Source organism: Platalea leucorodia, assembly GCF_965183815.1.
Source record: "Platalea leucorodia genome assembly, chromosome: 4".
In the NCBI taxonomy this organism is placed as follows: Eukaryota; Metazoa; Chordata; class Aves; order Pelecaniformes; family Threskiornithidae; genus Platalea; species Platalea leucorodia.
Genome location: NC_138826.1, coordinates 70,783,079 through 70,801,695, shown reverse-complemented (window position 1 = coordinate 70,801,695; position 18,617 = coordinate 70,783,079). Strand labels below are relative to the sequence as shown.

General features: G+C 41.8%; 1 protein-coding gene across 1 annotated transcript; it reads left to right on the top strand.

Annotated features, from left to right (window-relative positions):
• The first annotated feature begins 139 nt into the window (after positions 1 to 139).
• Positions 140 to 18,617, top strand: DDX17 (DEAD-box helicase 17). The gene is made up of 13 exons (XM_082311204.1): positions 140 to 480; positions 4,653 to 4,803; positions 6,870 to 6,969; positions 7,106 to 7,239; positions 7,990 to 8,055; positions 8,349 to 8,490; positions 10,577 to 10,737; positions 10,826 to 10,998; positions 11,324 to 11,434; positions 11,910 to 11,971; positions 12,362 to 12,421; positions 16,657 to 16,896; positions 17,587 to 18,617. Exons 1-13 carry the CDS (start codon positions 437 to 439, stop codon positions 18,108 to 18,110), a joined length of 1,968 nt encoding a protein of 655 aa, XP_082167330.1. The 5' UTR covers positions 140 to 436; the 3' UTR covers positions 18,111 to 18,617.

Sequence of the window (18,617 nt, the reverse complement as noted above, 5' to 3'; positions counted from 1 at the left end):
CGTACCCTGCCTGCCGCCCGGAGCACGGTTTCGCCAAGCGAGTTTAGGGCGTAGTTGGCTTCCGGGAATAGGCGTAGGTATTTTGGAGGGCCGCAGTTTGCGCAGCGGCGGGCCGCCCGTAACGTAACTGAAGCGGGTTGGGGCGGCGGCAGCCATTTTGTGCCGGGAGCCCGGAGGAAGAAGACGCTGGTGTCTCCACACTTCACGGGCCCTGGAGCCGACCGAGAGCCCCGCCGTTCCCTCCGCCGACGTCCAGCGGGTCTCTGACCCACTGACCACGTCTTCTCCTTTTGTATCCCACCAAAGAAGCGAGGTGGCGCAAAGCGATTCCTCCGAGACACAGCCGCCCCTGGCTGGACCGTCTCCCCGTACCCCCAGTCCCTCGCCGTCCCCACGGCCGGCATTCCGCTGCCTTTCTCCCACCCCTCCGGGTGCGATGAGGGGCTTCGGGGACCGGGGCCGCGACCGAGACCGCGGCGGGTAAGGGGGGGGGGGGGGGCAGGCCGGGCCGGGCTGGGGAGGGGGGGCTGGCGCGGCATGGGGGCGGCGGAGGGGGCCGTCTGCCCCGCGTTAGGGGCCCGGTGGGAGGAGGGCCGGGGAGGAGTCGTGGGGTCAAGGGGGACGCGTTCTGCTTGACGGTATCGGGGGGAGGTTTTTTCCCAAAAAATGCTCGTGTGGAGGTGACCTGGGGACTTTATCGGTACAGTTTTAGCAGCAAGGGGTGGTGGTGGGTTGTTTTTATTTATTTATTCAGTTTTTCTATCGTTCATGTGTAACCATGTGTGCCTTGCTTGCAATTTTGAGGCCTGCCTCTCCCCCCCCCCCCCCCCCCCCCATTTATTTTCTGCCAGCCCTCTTCTTCTTTACCCTACTTCTCCCCCCCCCGCCCCAAGCCACGAAGGTGTTGGTGGCTCTGGCAAGGGTGGTTGGCCGGTCTGCCCTTCTGGTTGTCATTGCTCCTTCTGGACTTACTAGAAAGATGGCAGTTGCTGAAAGATCTTTCTCAGTTGCACTCCCGGGCTTATCGTGAGAGGAAATGAGATTGAAAACTGCTGCCGTGCAGGGGACTTGCATACTCGGGAGGGTGATCTCGGTAAACATGGCCCTGGACCACACTTAACGAGCATGACCAAGCTTACGTAGCAGTCAAACAGGAGTTGTCTGTGTGGCACTGCAGAGGCCTAGCGCTTGATACTCTTTATTGATTCTGCTATTTAAAGGAAGCTTGGCTTTGAAAAGGGTTTTTGCAGGGTTTTTTGTGTTTTTTTATTCTTCTGAGGATGGCAGTTATCTATTTTGAGACTTGATTTTTTCTTTTTAAGGGTTGAAAATAATAAAATGTGCATCCCAGGCCGCCTTCAAGAGAAAGTTAGAACTAATTTAGGAGTGTAGCATTTTCTGTCCTTTAGATCACAAGTAGTCAGGCCTCCATGCTCAAGGATTAACAATAAACATAGCATGTGGGTTCTGTTATTCTTATTATGGCAGACTAGATCTCAGTTAATGAGTCTTCTCTTTTTTTTCTTTCCTTCTTGTTTTGCCTCCCCGCTGGGAGGTTCGGGAATATTTTGTTTATATGTTGCAGTGCATTTTAACATTTAGTTTCTCATCGTCTGTAGAGAGAGATAGTTGTATCCTTGCTTTATCTTACACCCACATTTCACACTCTGAAATTAAAAGATACTTTCTTTTTTTTCACAGAGAGGAGGGTTCTAGTGTTTTTCCACTATGAGGCTTCCAGCTCAGTTTAACACAAGGACACTGGAGTAAATGCTTTGGCAAGTCCGAGATAGTTCAGACCCCAGCTGTTTTTGGAGTTTAGTGAGTGAGTTTGAGTATGCAGACTTATATACAGTTATTTAAAAGAACGCTGTCCAAAGCACTGTCACAACACTTGGCATGCCTTAAAATTTGTGTAATCTCATTTTGTGTAAAGACTCTCATGATAGGTGGACACTTCTCTTTTAGATCAGGCGTTCTGCGTAAGTAAAAGGAGTGCCTGTGTGGTTCTTTGTGAAGTTTTTGGACATTTGCATGGAAAATGGTTTTCTTGGTATATTATCCTGGAAGCTTTAATGCATTGGGATTCAGTTTGTTATATGTGTCTATTTAAGGTGTGAAAATATTTGCAACTACTAACAACCATCATACTTCGTAAGTAACCTCTCTAAAATTTTAGGCCACCCAGCATGCTGGTTAAGCACCATTTGAAAGTTTATCATCTTCTCAGTGCTGATTCTTTCGTAGGCTAAAGAAATACAGGCCTTCTGTTTTCCTCTTGTCAGGAATGAGTTGTAGGTGACTTCTTGGAATGGAAAGTTGTCCTGTTTTGCTCTGGAATGTAACAAATTCAGTTGGTTCTGTCCCAGAAATGATGGCACCAGTAATACTAGAGCAGAATATTTTGAGTCAGTCTGAATTTACACTTGAAAAGAGAACTGTTGGCAAATCAGTGGAATAATCTTAGATTTAGATCAGTTTAACTGGAATTGGAATCTCGTTTTACTTGTAATGGGAATGTAAAGTGTCAGTTACTGCCAGTTTAGTGAATAAACTTTAGCAGATGCGGTGTTGGAGGACTGCTGCAGGCCTTGCTTCTTTCAGGTCAGCGTACAGCCATATTGTATATAAGAATAGAGAACTGAAACTATGTGACTTCTATGTAAAATATATTGATTCTTGCCTCTGGAGAGCTGTGGAGCAAATATTCATAGTACCCAGCTGTTTCAGTGTCCAGTCTTGCAGTCAGTTCTTCTGTATGTTTCCTTTCATAAGGAAACTCATTGACCCTTTGAACCGCCAATTGACTTCAGTGAGACTGTGGGTTTCGTTAGAACTCCTTGGGTACAGGAATAGTTGTCATTTTGACCTCAGGTTAGCATGATCAGTAGCAGGCATCTTCAGTAAAGGTGAATGTTCCTGTAAATGAAAATCTATTTTTTTTTTACTTTGTTGTGAAAGAAAATTTAATGCTTAAATTAATTTTTGAAGTTCTATTTCAGTCTTTTTGTATGACAAAAATTGCTGATTATGCAGGCTGTTTGGGGGTTCTGATAGATGTACTGATGAGAAAATAAGGGATATTTATAGGAGAGGGAAGAGGCTTAATGAAACAGTTGCAACAAAGCAAACATTTTAAAACTTACTTAGCAGGTTTTAAGTTAAATTATATCTACCATACTTAGCTTTTCCAACAATGTAACCCTTTCTTCCTGTTAATATGTTGATTTGAGTTCTGTTTTTTTGGTCTCTTAATGACTATAATTTGTTGTTTTTACTGGGAAGTGATTTAAAGAACGAATGTAGTTAATATCTGCACAGATAGTCTTGGACTTAAGATAATTCAGAAATTGATTTCAGATCATCTTTATTTTTTAGCAACTTCCCCCCCTGCCCCCAGTTATTAGTGCAAGAAGATTGCTTTGGGATTTTTGTTGCTTTCGGTTTGTTTCATTAACAGTTTTTTATTTACTAGTGGACTGCCTGGGTAAGGTGCAGACACTTCGGATTTGCTATCTAAGTGAAAGTCTTGTTTTAAAGGGGCATTTCTCATGAATTCATGTTTTGCAAAAAGCTGTAGCTTTATTAACCAAAATCTGAATTAGGACAAAATTTGACCTGATAGCATTTGGAAAACTACATTCTGCTGTGTTTGTGTGATACTAAGGACAGAACTATTTTTTGTGGCATTTTAAAATATATACTTTATAATATTTACAGTAAATAATCATTTTATGCCACTCAGTTTTCAGTTACTCTTGCAGGTTATTGCTAGAAGCTCATGTTTTGTCTAATGCATCAATTAGTCATTACAGTTAGTTCTTAACCTTCTTAAGTGTATTAAATTAACTGGGTGAAGAAAACTTATGAGAGAGAGAAAGAGCAGTAACTTCTGAGTAGTTCTGCTAGTTAGGAATTTTTTAGCAGAATAAACATTAAATTCTTACTCTCTTGAGTCTTCATCAAAAGCATTTGAGAGAGGATAAGATTCCCCCCCCCCCCCCCCCCCTTTTCACCCTGTTAGACTCTGGTTTAATTTTTTCTTTTTTTTTTTTTTTTTTTTCCTTTGGTTCCAGAATTACAGATGGACTTGCAGGCTTGGCTGGACTTGTTTACTTTCTGGTCTTCACTCTTGTTTTTTATTTGAGGCATACTACTTGATAAGAAAGAAGAGAAGGCATAGAGGGGGGAGACAGTGAAGTAGCTGGTTTTGTGTAAAACTAACGTTGAGAGAGATACAAGGAACTTGTGATTAGAGATTTTTCTCATACCTTTCATCTAACCACCTTTTAAGTGTACTGTCAGTTTCAAGAAAAGATAAGTGCTATAGCTGTACCCCCAGCTTTGTCCAGAGGGAGGGAACCTTGAGGTAGAAACCTAGAGACAGGCGCTTTAAGGCACTGACTTACAAATGGCTGTACTGGAAGGAAACTTCAGGATGGTTTTGAGTTTAGAACTGACTTAGAGCAGGTTTATGTTATTTCAAGAAGTTATATGCCATCACAGTGATTGGGGGAGGGAGAGGAGGAGTGACTTTTGCTAGAATATTGTGCTCGTGTGTCAACTTGGGGAGTAAAAGAGAACGCTTAAGAAATCTGCACATTTCAGGGTCATTAAATACTCTTGTTTATAACGAACATTGACATTTCCAGGTTTGGAGCAAGTCGTGGAGGTCCTCTTCCTCCAAAGAAATTTGGTAATCCGGGGGAACGTTTACGTAAGAAAAAATGGGATTTAAATGAACTGCCCAAGTTTGAGAAGAATTTTTACGTGGAACATCCGGAAGTGGCCAGGCTTACTCCGGTAAGTTTTCAGATCCTGTCTGTTCCATTTTGCCTACAACAGAAAATGTCACAGGTGGAAAAACTTGTCCTAGGAAGTCTGGGACAGTGTGTAATAGAACTGTCTTTTCATTAAGCTTGTTTGGTATGTGTGTACTCTGCAGGATACTGGTTCTAGTTGCTTGCAATATTTAACATTAGCAAAGGTGCTGCTTCTGCTTTTAGCTGGTTTTATATGAGATATTTTACATTTGATCATTTGTAATTCATCATCATCACGCTTGTCTGGGCTAGCTATTCGTCACTGTAGATAAGACTGAGAGGGCTTGAGAGTTGCAGTACTGGGGAGGCCCCAAAAGAACCTAAAATAATGAACTAAGAGTGGCAGAAATAGATGAGAAACATTTGAAAGAATATTTTATTGTAATAATAGTTCAGGCTGAAAGAGGCCATGGGAGATATCTAGTTGAATCCTCTGCTCAGAGCACGGCTAACTACAAAACTAGAGCAGGTTGCTTAGCGCCTTGTCCTTTTGGGTTTGAATATCCCCAGGGATGGGGAGAGTTTATATCCTGTCTGGGTGGCTGTCCCAGGGTTTAATGTCTCTCACGGTATTTTTCCCCCCTAATAATTATTTGCAGCATCTTCTCCATAGCGACCCATTGGGTAGTTAATAGTAGCAGTCACATTCCCCTGTCAGTCCTCTCTTTCCTAAGCTAAACAAATCCAGCACTCCCAGTCTTTCTTTGTACCGCCTGTATTCCAGCCTCCAGCTTTCCCCCCATAATTGGACATGCCCTGTTAAAACCATGTCCTTCTTATATTGGGGGCTCAAAACTGGACCCAGTACTCTGTATTTACTCTGTAGATACAGTAATCTCCCCTTCCTACCCCACTTGAGTCTAGAGTATTTTTTCCCCTCTTTAATGTCTATTTATATTTAGAAATTAAGAGATTTCATTCTTAACATGAGGAAACAAACAAACAAAATGTTCTTATCCCATTACATAGACTTACCAATCTTTATGTGAAATATTCATCAGATACTTACATGGCATAAATGAATTGAAGGAGGCACTGGCTTTTTAAAGAGGCAACAACTTGAACTACTGAATCACAGTTAGCATTAGCTGCTGTAGCTGCCTTTGCCTTAGCCAACAAAAAGGATTTTCATGTTTTTCCCAGAAGTCGTTTTCTTTTTTTACCTTTTCATTCAAGCTCAAGAGATTCTCACAAATAGTAAATTTATTGCTTGAGATAAAGTGCATGTTTGGTATTGACGTGTATCTTTCTATTGATTTTTAATGAGCATTAGAATAAGGTCATGAATTGTGGAAGCATGTTGCAAAGTGCGGTTGGACTTGCAGGATAATCTAGACAAAGATAAAACGCTTTTTCTAATCCTAAAATTATGCTTATGTAGATAAAAATTTCAGAAATGTTTTAAGAAGTTCCATTATTAAAAAAAATTGCGAGATCTTAGGGTATCACTGTGACGTTGCTTGGGCTTCTTTCATGCAGAAAAAAAAGTTCTCATTCTGAAAAGATTCCAAGCAACATTTCTGAGTTGCAAGTTGTCCAGCAAGAGCTCTGTATTTAACCACCTCTGGAATGTGTTAATTGAAGGAGGGGCCCTGACTGCCCTGCCTTCTGCTTGTTCGTAGTATATTGGGGCCTATTTATTTTGTTTAGTTCTTAGCACTGCCACATAAAACGTGTTTCTTATCTGATCCTCTGTTTCTAATCACTCTTGAAGCTGTTGATCATTTCTGGCCTCTGAAAGAAGAGTAAAACTCTTAAAAATACTATATTAATACACTTTTCATTAAAAAGGGCTGGTTGGAAGGAGAGACATTAGTCCTTCTAGACTACATAGAGAGCTCGTACCTCTGAATATTGTGGAAGCTATGCGACGGCTCAATCTCAAGATAAAATCCTTAGGAAAGCAGTCCTTTTTAGATCTCTGTTTCAACTCAGTTCTCTAATGAAGCTGTTATCCAGAGGTGTGAAGTGAGTTAATAGTTAGAAACGTGCGCTTTAAGTCCGTGCTGACGTTTGTCTTTGTGTGTTTTTTTTCCACATAAATAGTATGAAGTTGAAGAATTGCGAAGAAAGAAAGAGATAACCATTCGAGGAATGGAGGGCTGCCCCAAGCCTGTGTTTGCTTTCCACCAGTGTAGCTTTCCACGTAAGTATTTTGCCATTATTGAAGATAATGAGGATTACTCAAAAACAATAATTGTTTAGGCCTGTTCTGTTTTCTAAAAGGTCTTCTGAAGCCTCAGTTATCCTTTAAGAAATTTTTTCTCTTCTTAAATTCTTAGAGTATGTGATGGATGCCTTGATGGACCAGAACTTCACGGAACCCACTCCAATTCAGTGCCAAGGCTTTCCACTAGCCCTCAGTGGTCGTGATATGGTGGGCATTGCACAGACTGGCTCTGGAAAGACACTAGCAGTACGTATTCTTCCCTTTTATTTATTTGGCTAGTTTTCCTAGTTGCATTGCAGAAATTATCCTTGGCTACGTGTTAGTAGTTTGGGGGCTTGTCAGTACTACAAGCATAAAGTGAGATGATCACATGTTTTTAAAGCTTGCTTTATTGCATCATGGGTGAGACTTAAGTCTCAACTCAATTAGCCTGTCTTATTCACAGGCATGTATTTTGCGTGTCTTTCTTTCTGGATGCTTAGTCACTTCTCTTTGGTCTATGCGTACATTGTGGTTTAAAAAACAGTATGTGCTCTTTAGCATATTTGTTCTATTAACTACGCAAGTTAAAATTAAGGTTGAGTCTTCAAGGTGTACTTTAATTTTATCTGCAGTGGTTAAGAAGGAATTTTCTCCTTTATGAAGAGCATTGGTTAGAGCCAAGATTGCTCGATTCTGCTAACTTAGACTCGAAATTTAAATGAGCCCTCCTTTTAGAGATGCTGAGCAACTATATTTTGCATTCATGTCAAAGAAGGTATGGTTGGTCAGCAGCTCTGAAAATCTTAACGTTCTGTTGGATAACAAGTATCTTATTTTGCAGAATCCTGATTTTTATATAGCCAAGGTTTCTTGCTGTCTCTCACATCAGGTGTTGGCTTCTTGAAGGGATGTTAGGCTAGGTGGGCTCTTGCCGTGATCCACTTCTCATGGCAGGCGATCATCGGCACTGAATGTTGAAGTGCTGTGTCTTGACTTAAAGTTCTTCTGTTACAGTACTTGCTGCCTGCGATTGTTCACATCAACCACCAGCCATATTTGGAGAGAGGGGATGGCCCAATTGTAAGTGATTTTCAATTCTCTTCCTTTTTGCGTGTATGGCATGGCATTGTTAATGAGATGTGTACTTTGTTTAATTGATATATCAGAATAGTAAACAGAGAAATGTTTATTATCACAATGTGAACATCCCACTCAATTGAAATTCTGTGCAATTGCTGACATAGTCTAAAGATATTTAAATGTTGTAGCTAATAAAGAGTAGATGGTCCAACTTTGCTTATGGTATCTGCGCAGAGCCCTTAAGTTAGAGATGTGTGTGCAGCTTGGCTAGCCTGAATCGATTCCTTTTGCAGTGCCTGGTTCTAGCACCTACTAGAGAGTTGGCTCAGCAAGTGCAGCAGGTGGCTGATGATTATGGCAAATGTTCAAGACTGAAGAGTACCTGCATCTATGGAGGAGCACCCAAAGGTCCCCAAATCAGAGATCTAGAAAGAGGTAATTTTAAAACGGACGTTTGCAGTTTCTGGAGGAGGTGGTATTGTAAAATGTCTGTAAAAATAAAACGTTCTTCTTAAAACCTGTTTGGAAGGGGGTATGCATGAATGAGTGGCTATCTCTTTCTCCAGTTACAATGATAGTGCATGTAGTATTTCTCTTCTTTGTTGTATAGCGACTTATTTGGATATTAGATTTCCTTTCCATTTTCTCTTTGAACTTTCCAGTTGTGAAGATCATCAGGACATAGGAAGGGGGAAAGGAAACTCACCAGAAAGAGAACAGGTTATTTTGAGGAAATGCAGTAGCAGCAAGTTTAAGGAATGATTTTTCTTAAGCCAGATTGCAAGTTTTCTGCCCAGGCTTGTTCAAATAATCAAACTTAATCTCTGAATGTATAGAAACTTCTTTAGACAATAGGTTTTGGTTTTTTTTTTTTTTATTGTTCTTAAGTACTAAGCTCCATTTCTGTTCACGAACCCCATAACGTTCTGTAACTGCCTTTCCATACATAGCAAAGAGCTGGACTTGGGAATGATGAGGAACCATGGTTCTACAGGAACCACTGTAACACAGTAGTGCTCAAGTGACCTAACCTTCATATCAAAGGCTAGTTACATACAATTTCAAATGCAGGAATGTGCTGATGGCTTTCATCTTCACTAGATTAAAAAAATGTAATAGAATGATGTGAAAAGATGTAAGAAGTATTATCAAGGTAAGCTTATATGTACAGATTCACTCAAGAAATCAAAAAACTTTACTTACCACTGCAGTAATGGGATAAAGGTGTGCGTGGTAGAAGGCTGTGGGATGGCTCTGTTCAAGAAAATAGTAGTGCATTCCAATTTAAAAGTGGCATCTTCAATGGAAAAGTCAGAGGTTACATGAAGAGACCTTGGGAGGATCAGCTTGGTGGGTTTTGGCACGCCTTTCTGGAGTGCTGTGAAATAGGTGTTCTCCTCCTTATGAAGAAAACTGTTTGGTTAGAGCATGTGGGCAGGTTTAGTGCTTTCAGTCCTTTCAGGTGTTACTGTCTTTGGATGACTGCTTAGTATTTTCTGCAGCAAAGATTGTTGAATAGATAAGAGTCCAGAAGACATTTTCTTTTTTCTCAGTTGTGATTTTTGGGTATTTAGTGAATTTACTTTGAAGGAGTACATCATTGACAACAAAGATTGCAGTTTCTTGAGTCTCCCTGGCAGACTAATGACTCCATTAGAAGTCTAATTCTTGCATGAGCTTTATAGGAACTAGAACTATGCCCAGCACTGACAGCTCTGATGAGTCCAGGTTGACACAGACAGAAAGATCCCATTTGCCACAAAATACTCTGCATCTGTAAGTGCAGTATCAAGAAAGCTGTTGGGGTTTTGCTCTTTTTCACCTCACTGCTTACCTAAACTTACCTCCTGTGGACATTTCAGTGACACTGAAATACTCGCCTGTAAGATTTGGGAATCAGTGGAAACCAGTCTCTCCTTTTAAGGAATGTATAAATTGCCATACCTGATACCAGTTAATGAATATTTTAATTCTGTTTTTTTGCTAACACATATGGGCAGGATGGTTGTCTGTCACTATTGGTGCATAATTACTCATTATTAAAGCCCATGCTTTGGCTTTATATTAAAAAAAAAAAAGTGGAAATAATTTGACCTGCATAGCAAGAGGGAGCACTTCATGTTTGCTTAACATGGGGAGTTCAGCTGGAGTTCGCTCTTATTTTTCTAGAGAGCTCTTTAGACTGTCTAATTCTGGATGAAGGTGGGTCAGGCTTGAGTAGAAGCTTATTTTACTTCTGATTCTTGGACAGCTCTTCCCTGGTGTGTTCTGACAGTAAGCTTTTAGCTTCTATACTGCATTTATTATTCTAATGGCACTGTAGTGGTAATTTCAGAATGGAAAAAAATACTAAAAGAAACTAGGGCTTCTACTGAAATGACTCAATCTTGGGTACGAATGAGGGTGGTGCTTTTTTTTTTTTTTAAACAATTTTGCTCTGGAAGGTGATTCATTCTGACTAAAAATACCAATTGACATTCAAATGAAGAGCCTTACTCTTATTCCTCATTCTGTTTTGAAGGTGTGGAGATCTGCATTGCTACACCAGGTCGCTTGATTGATTTCCTTGAGGCAGGAAAGACCAACCTTCGTCGGTGTACGTACCTGGTGCTGGATGAAGCAGACAGAATGTTGGACATGGGATTTGAACCCCAAATTCGTAAAATTGTTGACCAGATAAGGGTGCGTGAACCTTGTAAAAGGACAGCCTCCTTTGGTTTCCCATTCAAAGTCCGATACCTTAAATAAATCCATTTTCCCTTTTTCTTAGCCTGACAGACAGACTCTGATGTGGAGTGCCACCTGGCCAAAAGAAGTGCGCCAGCTTGCTGAGGACTTCCTGCAGGACTATGTTCAGATCAATGTGGGGAACTTGGAGCTGAGTGCCAACCACAATATCCTGCAGATAGTGGATGTGTGCATGGAAAGCGAGAAAGACCATAAGTAAGCTGATTTTCCTACCATTTCAGTTTTTTTGGTGATACTTAAAAATCTACATTGCCTTGAAAGCCAAATATGAATTCTGAATAGTGAAGTTACTTGTAGTATTTATATAACCTTTGAGTGTTACAAAATAAGTCAGTCCTGTAGTTAACTAGTCTATTGTGTATGTTTTAACCATACCGTTGTACAACAGACCTAAATTCTGTGTATGTGATACTGGCTTATTTATGTGGATGCATGTTGTGTATGTTGTCAATGTTAAGCGGAGAGTGTGCCTGTAGTCTTGTATATGTGGATATACATCTTTGCTCTCGTGTCTATTTAGACTGATACAACTGATGGAAGAAATCATGGCAGAGAAGGAAAACAAGACTATCATCTTTGTGGAGACAAAGAGGCGATGTGATGATCTCACTCGAAGGATGCGCAGAGATGGGTGATTAGCTTCCCCCCTCCCTCCCCTTGTTTCTAGTGGGAAACAGAAATCGTAATCAAAAGCAGTAAGGTTTAAGTGTTCATGATGCTATTGTTGGGAACTTGTCCATTCTTTTCTTGGCTGAATTCAGTCTTAGTTTCCCAGAAGGTTCCAGTCCATCAAAGCATTAGTGCGAGAAAGAGTATTTGTGAGCTGGGCAGCTTTTAGTGTATCAGAATACCGATACGCTGATTGGGACTGTATCAGTATAGCAAATGTGATTTGGCTTAGATGGTTGTTTATGTAGGTAGTGGGTTTAACACGCAAGAAACAAACCAGTATATGTGCTAGGTAGATACAGGCCAGAGGAGGACAGGGAATAAAATATTTCTCAAGTCTTTTGTTTTTGCCTTTTTACCAAAATGCCAATAAAACTTCCTGTTGCCTTTAATGTATGTACTTCCTGTGTATACTAATGTGCATCTCTGTTTGGCAGTTGGCCAGCTATGTGTATCCACGGAGACAAGAGTCAGCCAGAAAGAGATTGGGTGCTTAATGGTGAGTCCATCACTGAGGGGAGCATAACTCGGGCTGCTGTACGTAATTCGTAATTTACTGAGATATGCTTTTCTCTGGTCTTCTTTTTTTGTCTCTATACCCAATAGATGCATTTCAAAAGAACTTCTTTTGCCTTTCAGTACTTGTATTTGCCCTTCCCTTCCCCCCCCCCCCCCTTTTTTTTTTTTGACAAAATCACAGTGGGAAGATTGCTTAACCCAGGGAGCTGGATTTTAAAAAACAGTTGGCACGTTATATCCTGACTTGCTGGGGTTTCTGAAATTGACCCATCTTACGTAGATTCTGGAAAATGAGCATTTAGTGTAAATAGAGTTCGGGTAACTTTATCTTTTTGAAAAATCTTACTTCATAGCATGCTTTGTTTTACAGAGTTTCGTTCTGGAAAGGCTCCTATCCTCATTGCTACCGACGTTGCATCTCGTGGGCTAGGTTTGTACACATAGACCACTCTTGCCTACTGCTGCATATTTTTCTTCTTTGGACTGAAATATGTTTTCTTTTTAAAAAAAAAAAAAATCAAAGCGTGATTTTCCCCCACATGTGAAATACGTTTTTTAACATTAATCTTTTTTTTTTCTTTCATATTCAAAGTCTCTTCCTGCTCCTAATGAACAGGCTTTGGTCTGCAGCAAGGCCTAGGCATGACCAATCGATCGCCAAGAGGGAGAAGAGACGTCCAATTATGCAACCCAACCCTTCCACCACACTCACTTCTTCCCCAAATCCAGCTTTTGCTGCTGGATGATAGGGATGGATTGCTCTCAGTTCAGAGCGTGTCAGATAAAGTTCAAGTAGGAAGTTGTGGGAGAGCATTTCAACAGCAAATAGCTAATATTCTCCCCGTATGAGACGCCACAGATTTGAACATACCAACCCCAGTGTACACGCATGTTTACCCCACAGATGTATTCACATCTGAGAAAGCACTGCTCCAGATCTTTGGTCTTGACATGTAACCTTCCCTCCTCTGTGTTCCTTCTAGGTAGGACCACTGAGATTATGTATGGCCTTTAATGTCACGTTACCCAAATGTGTAATTGATTCAAAATTGCACAGCAGCTCTATTCTGGTGGTATGACAATGATCTGTCTGGATGCATCAGTTGTGCCCTCTTTTTTAATAAGCGTATTTGTGTTGCGAAACGCTTTGCGTGCTAAGCACAGTCCTTATACACTTGTCCACGCTAGAAGAGGAGGATGACTTCTGAAGTGCTCAGACTTTAATAATGGACATTGAGTGTTGCCCCCTCCCTGAGTTTGGTAGAAGATAAACTACTTGGGGGTCGATGTCTCATTGTAGTAAATTGTAGACAAAATTACTGCAAGTCATTGCAAATGAGCTCAGAATAATTTCTAGCTGTTAAAAATCTCAGTTATCTGAGCTCTCTTTTTTCATATGCTGAAAGGGTGGCTGTGCTGTGCATCATATGGTCACTGTAATACAGGCAGACCATTACTAGACTTGGCAGCCTTTGTTCACACAACCTTCACCCCTCCTTCCCCTCCCCCCTCAAAAAACGTCCAACACTTCCTCAGAGAGGTGATTATATGGACTTCAGTCTCTGCCCTCTAGGGTCATGTCTGGACCTGTGCAGTTAGAACTTGGGCCTGTTGGGAGAAGGGACTGAGGCCTGAAACCAGTTTGTATGAAAGAGAGCTGCTTTCTCTAGCAGCATTTTTTAAACAGGCTTGCTATGTGCTGGTAGCTTCTTTGTGCATCTTGCCTAGACATTTAAAACAGCCTCACCCCCCTCAAAAAAACACTCCCCCCAAAACTACTCAATTGGATAACACTTCAGAAAACAGTCTCCCCACCTCCCATCCTCCACTTCACCTGAGCTAAGGGGGAAAGGTACCAGAGTCTGTTTCTTGTTACTGAACAACATCTCTGCTTATTTTGGGGCCCTGAGTTTGCTGCTTCTTAAAATAAGTCACTTAACTGGCAAACTTCTGGACGACTTCCTCCAAGATCCTGGAAAGTGAAGGCTTCTACCTAAATAACATAAAACAGGGGCGCGCGCCTTTTGGCTGAGTCACCAGGGCTTTCCCTCTTCCTAATGGAACATTGGTTTCAAAAAAGCTTCTTCAGGTAAGTTCTGAGTCCCGTAATGACTTCTTTGTGATAATTCCCTGGAGCGAGGTCCTCTCTCTGCACTGATTTTTTTTTTTTTTTTTTACTTTATTTTTTTGTTCAGTCTATTAAACTAAAAGCATTGAATTTGTTTTGTTTTGTTTTCTTTAACAGAAGCTTTGATATCAGCTGCAGATCATTCTCAGTGCAGGGGGGGGGCACATTGATTGTCTAAACAGCTCTCTAGACTAGCATGTTTGCTAGTTTATATCTCTCCCGATCAATAATCGGAGACTGTCTGTGCCATAGGGTATTCTGATGGTCTGACAAAGGGAGTGTTTCCCAGGTAGCTGTCAAATGATATACAGTTTCAATTCTTGATCCTGCTACGTTATCTTCTAAAAGCGCAGGAAGATTGCGAGTGTGCGCAAACGCTTTGGAGCATGCTAGACTGGAGGAGCCGAGTCTTGTACTTGCTCTGGTCTTTCTTCAGCGAGCTGCGTGCTCTACCCGGACCACTTTCTAGTCTGGAAAACACCCGTGCATTTTCCTCTTCCTGCCTTCCCATTCTTCCCCCTCCTCCCCAGTCAAGTCAGTTCCGTCTGCATTGGTAGCTACAATTCCCTGTGCTTTCTGCCAGGAAAGCACGTCCTTGTAACCTCTGTGGTAATTCAAGTCGCTTTGCTACCGATGGATGTGCAAAACGGGACTGACTGAGGATCATGTAGCCTGCAGTTTGTCAGACTAGTTACACCCTGGCTGTGAAGATGCAATCTGTCATACGTACTCCTCTCTTTACTTCACTTTCCCCTTTTTAAAAAAAACCTGTTGCATCAAGGACCCTAGCTGGAGACTCGCGCAGCCCCCTGTGAAACCTGCCTTCTCACTCCCTTTTTTTGGTGTGATTCAGGACTTTGGAGTCAGCAAAGACTGAGGAGCCCCCCCCTTTGCTGTAATAAGAAACAGACATAAAGTCCCCCACTTGTCACTACAACCCTCTTGTTTTTATTTTTCCTACAACCCCTTTGAAATTGATACAGTCTGGGCAATAGATGCAGTCTGACCCTTTGGATGTAATTTTTGTATCTTCATTTTTTTGACAATTGCCCCTAAGAACCCCAAATAGGGGACAAAAAGCGTTGGAGGACCTGAAACTTTTACCTGAACCCAGGTTCTCCGGCGCTTCACAACCAAATGGGGCTACAGAGAAGCGTCTAAGCCAGTTCACAGAGCGAGCGTGTGTGGGGACTTCTCGCTGCCATGGACCCTTGATGCATGCTCCCCGCGCTCCAGTGGTCCCGTGTCAGAGGGCGGAGTTTTCGAAAGGAGGCCGCCAAAAATAAAAGGCAAAGAGACGGGATCGGCTGCAGCGGTTTCCCACAGGAGGAGGGAGTGTGCATCGGTCTGGTAACAAACAGAGAATGTTTCTCTCTTTAAAACAAAACAAAAAAAAAAAAAGGAAAGGAAATCACAAAAATCTGTGTTTTATCTTGGATATTTTCAGAATATTCTTCTTAAAATGCAGATTTTTAATTTTTTTTTTTATGAGCTGTTAGGGCACTTAACTGTAATACCATGCTTTTTAAAGTATTGTATACTATAGCAAATAGGTGCTTTTGGTACTTGAGGTGCTTTCACTGAAGCGTTACACTAACATTTACTTTGTTTCTGTCCCGTAAGTTTACAAAATCTGACTTTCCAAAAGGCATACAGTTCTGATCTCCTAAATTTTAATATTATTTTGTATACAGAGCAATTTTGATCATTTCGTTTCCTGCTTCCATCTGACACTGGAAGTAGGGAATTGCTAATGGAATTCAGGATTGTCTAAATTGCAAAAGCTTGGCAGAACTGGACGAAACAGCACGGTGAAATGTTAGTGCAATGTATTCTGGTGATAACTACAAAGCTAAGATATTAAGATATTCTAGGTCTGGATAATTTTTAATGAGTTGGCTGAATAGTACTAATGTAATTGGAGTGTTTAAGCTTTAGGCTAGGGAAAGTAGTTAACTGTATTTTACTAGGACTGTAAAAGTAAATATTTTTAAGATTGCCTTTTATTTCATGTTACCAAGTGGAAGGTAAGTGATCTCATTACCGTTATTATTTGTTAGACTTCTCCCAACAGAGTAAAAGCTTTACCATGGCAGTTCTGCCCTTCCTCCACCCCAGTTTGCTCTGTCTGATGGTGGCATTTTCACTTTACAGATTGCGGGGTTTTTTAAAGGAAAAAAAAAAAGTATGAAATTCGATTAGCTCATTCACAAACGTCAGTGTCTTTGACACATGAAGACAGAGAAATGCATTCCGGGGAGGATGAATTTGAGTGCAGGGCAAAACTGCTTTAAAATTACCGCTGTTTTTCAGGACACCGATCTTTGTTCCTGACTATCTTAAATTTGAGTCTTCTACTCTTTTGGGATGAGTCTGTCTTGTATTTATTCCATGCAATTACTAACTTTGTATTTTTTTTTTCTTATTACTGTCACCTGCATTCGTGCTCCCCACCTTTCGTTGGCACGTCCTCTCTTCTTCTCCCCTTTCCTCAACCCCACCCCTTCACTGTGCTTCGCACCTGGGCACTTCACAAGATGTGGAAGATGTTAAATTTGTGATAAACTACGACTATCCGAACAGCTCTGAAGATTACGTGCACCGTATTGGCCGTACCGCACGTAGTACCAACAAAGGTACTGCCTACACGTTCTTCACGCCAGGAAACCTGAAACAAGCCAGGGAGCTTATCAAGGTGTTGGAAGAAGCCAATCAAGCCATCAATCCAAAACTGATGCAGCTTGTGGACCACAGAGGAGGAGGAGGTGGTGGTGGAGGTAAAGGCACATGGGAAAAGGGCTACACAGGGAATAGGTTCCCCATTTGGAGGGAGGGAAGATTGAAAGAGGGTAGGGAAGTAGTAAGCGTAAGTCTAAGATAACAAACAGTAGATTAGTAGTAAAGCTGTTTTGTACCTGAGATCTCAACACGTCATGTAGACATAGTATTTCTGTCCAAAAAAGAGGTAGTCCACTGTTTTACCTTAGCTATAGATCCCCCCCCCCCCCCCCCCCGATAAGGTCCTCACAGAGTTATTTTTGCTTGAATTAATTAATTCCTCGCCCTACCTACCTAAGCACAGGCAATGATGTGTGTGCACGCACATGCAAAATTGAAATCAGCAAAGGCATACACTGACTTTACCTTCAGGGATTGAGACTATTTTCTCCCATTCCCTGAAGGAATAGTAGGTTTCATTATATTTCCAAGTTAGTCCTCAATTTCTTCTGTTTCTTTGTCTCCAAGCACATGCATTAAGAACCCTTTTTTAACTTCGTATTTACACCTTTAACAAAATGAAGAGGCGTATGCACAGCTGTGCAGGGAAGTTATAGTCAGGCAAAAACACTTGCTCCTTGTGGGCAAAACTGTGGATGTAGAAGGGGGAGAAAGGGTGGCATAATTGTACCAGAGTTCATTGTTGAAGACTTGTTCACGGTACTAAATCTTAATATATCCATCGCCAGGAGGTCGTTCTCGTTACCGAACGAGCAGTTCAGTAAACAACCCTAACCTGATGTACCAGGAAGAGTGTGACAGGAGGCTCCGGGGAGTGAAAGAGGGCCGGAGAGACTCAGGTGGCTTCAGAGACCGTGAGCGTGGTGACAGTTATGCCAACGGAGCCAACAAGACCTATGGCAGTGCCTACGGGAGCCCAAATTCTGCTTTTGGGGCAGCACAGAGCCAGTATGGTTACACTCAAGGGAGCTATGGAGCAGCTGCCTATGGCACGAGTGGCTATGGCACTGCAGAGTACAGTGCTAGTGGCTATGGTGCCAGCACCACAGCTGCCACCGCTGGGAGAACCTCACAGAGCACTACCCAACAGCAGTATGCAGGGATGGTGGGGCGCTCGGGCCAGCAGCCACAGCCGCTCATGTCACAACAGTTTCCGCAGCCCCCTGCCACTAACGTGATGGGCTATATGGGACAGACTGCCACCTACCAGTATCCGCCCCCTCCCCCGCCCCCTCCCCCCTCACGCAAATGAGACCACTCGCCCACTGGTGACCAGTGTAGACCTCTTGCATTTAAAGGAACCTTTTCTTTCTCTTCTTTCCCATTGTGATGTCTCTCTCATGCAGGTTAGACTTAGAATTCACCATTGAAATCCCTTGAGCCCATCAAAAATGGCCCCCAGTCCGCATTACTGACCTGTCCTCTTTTTTTTTCTTTTTTTTTTAAGAGATATATATAGTTGACTGGAAAATTTATTATTTTTTGTCTTGCATGTTGAGGAAATTGGAAATTTTATTTTCTCTAAAAGAAATGGGTATAAGGCAGATAGGTCCCAGCTCGATCATCTTGGTGTCTAAGGTTTGTGTGAAAACTTGCTTTTGAGGGGAGGAAGTTTCTATTCTGTGACATGTTAACTTAATTTCAGGAAGTATCAAGAGAGGTGGGAAACTTTGGGGAGCCAAAAAGCACTTCATTTAAAATGATAAATGCAAGGGAGCAATGCTCACTTCTCCTAATCTTAATTTTTTTTTTTTTTTTT

Coding starts and splice junctions, on each gene's coding strand:
- DDX17 (XM_082311204.1), top strand. CDS start 437: ATGAGGGGCTTCGGGGACCGGGGCCGCGACCGAGACCGCGGCGG. Junction 481..4,652: donor CGCGACCGAGACCGCGGCGG/GTAAGGGGGGGG, acceptor TGACATTTCCAG/GTTTGGAGCAAGTCGTGGAG. Junction 8,491..10,576: donor AATCAGAGATCTAGAAAGAG/GTAATTTTAAAA, acceptor TCTGTTTTGAAG/GTGTGGAGATCTGCATTGCT.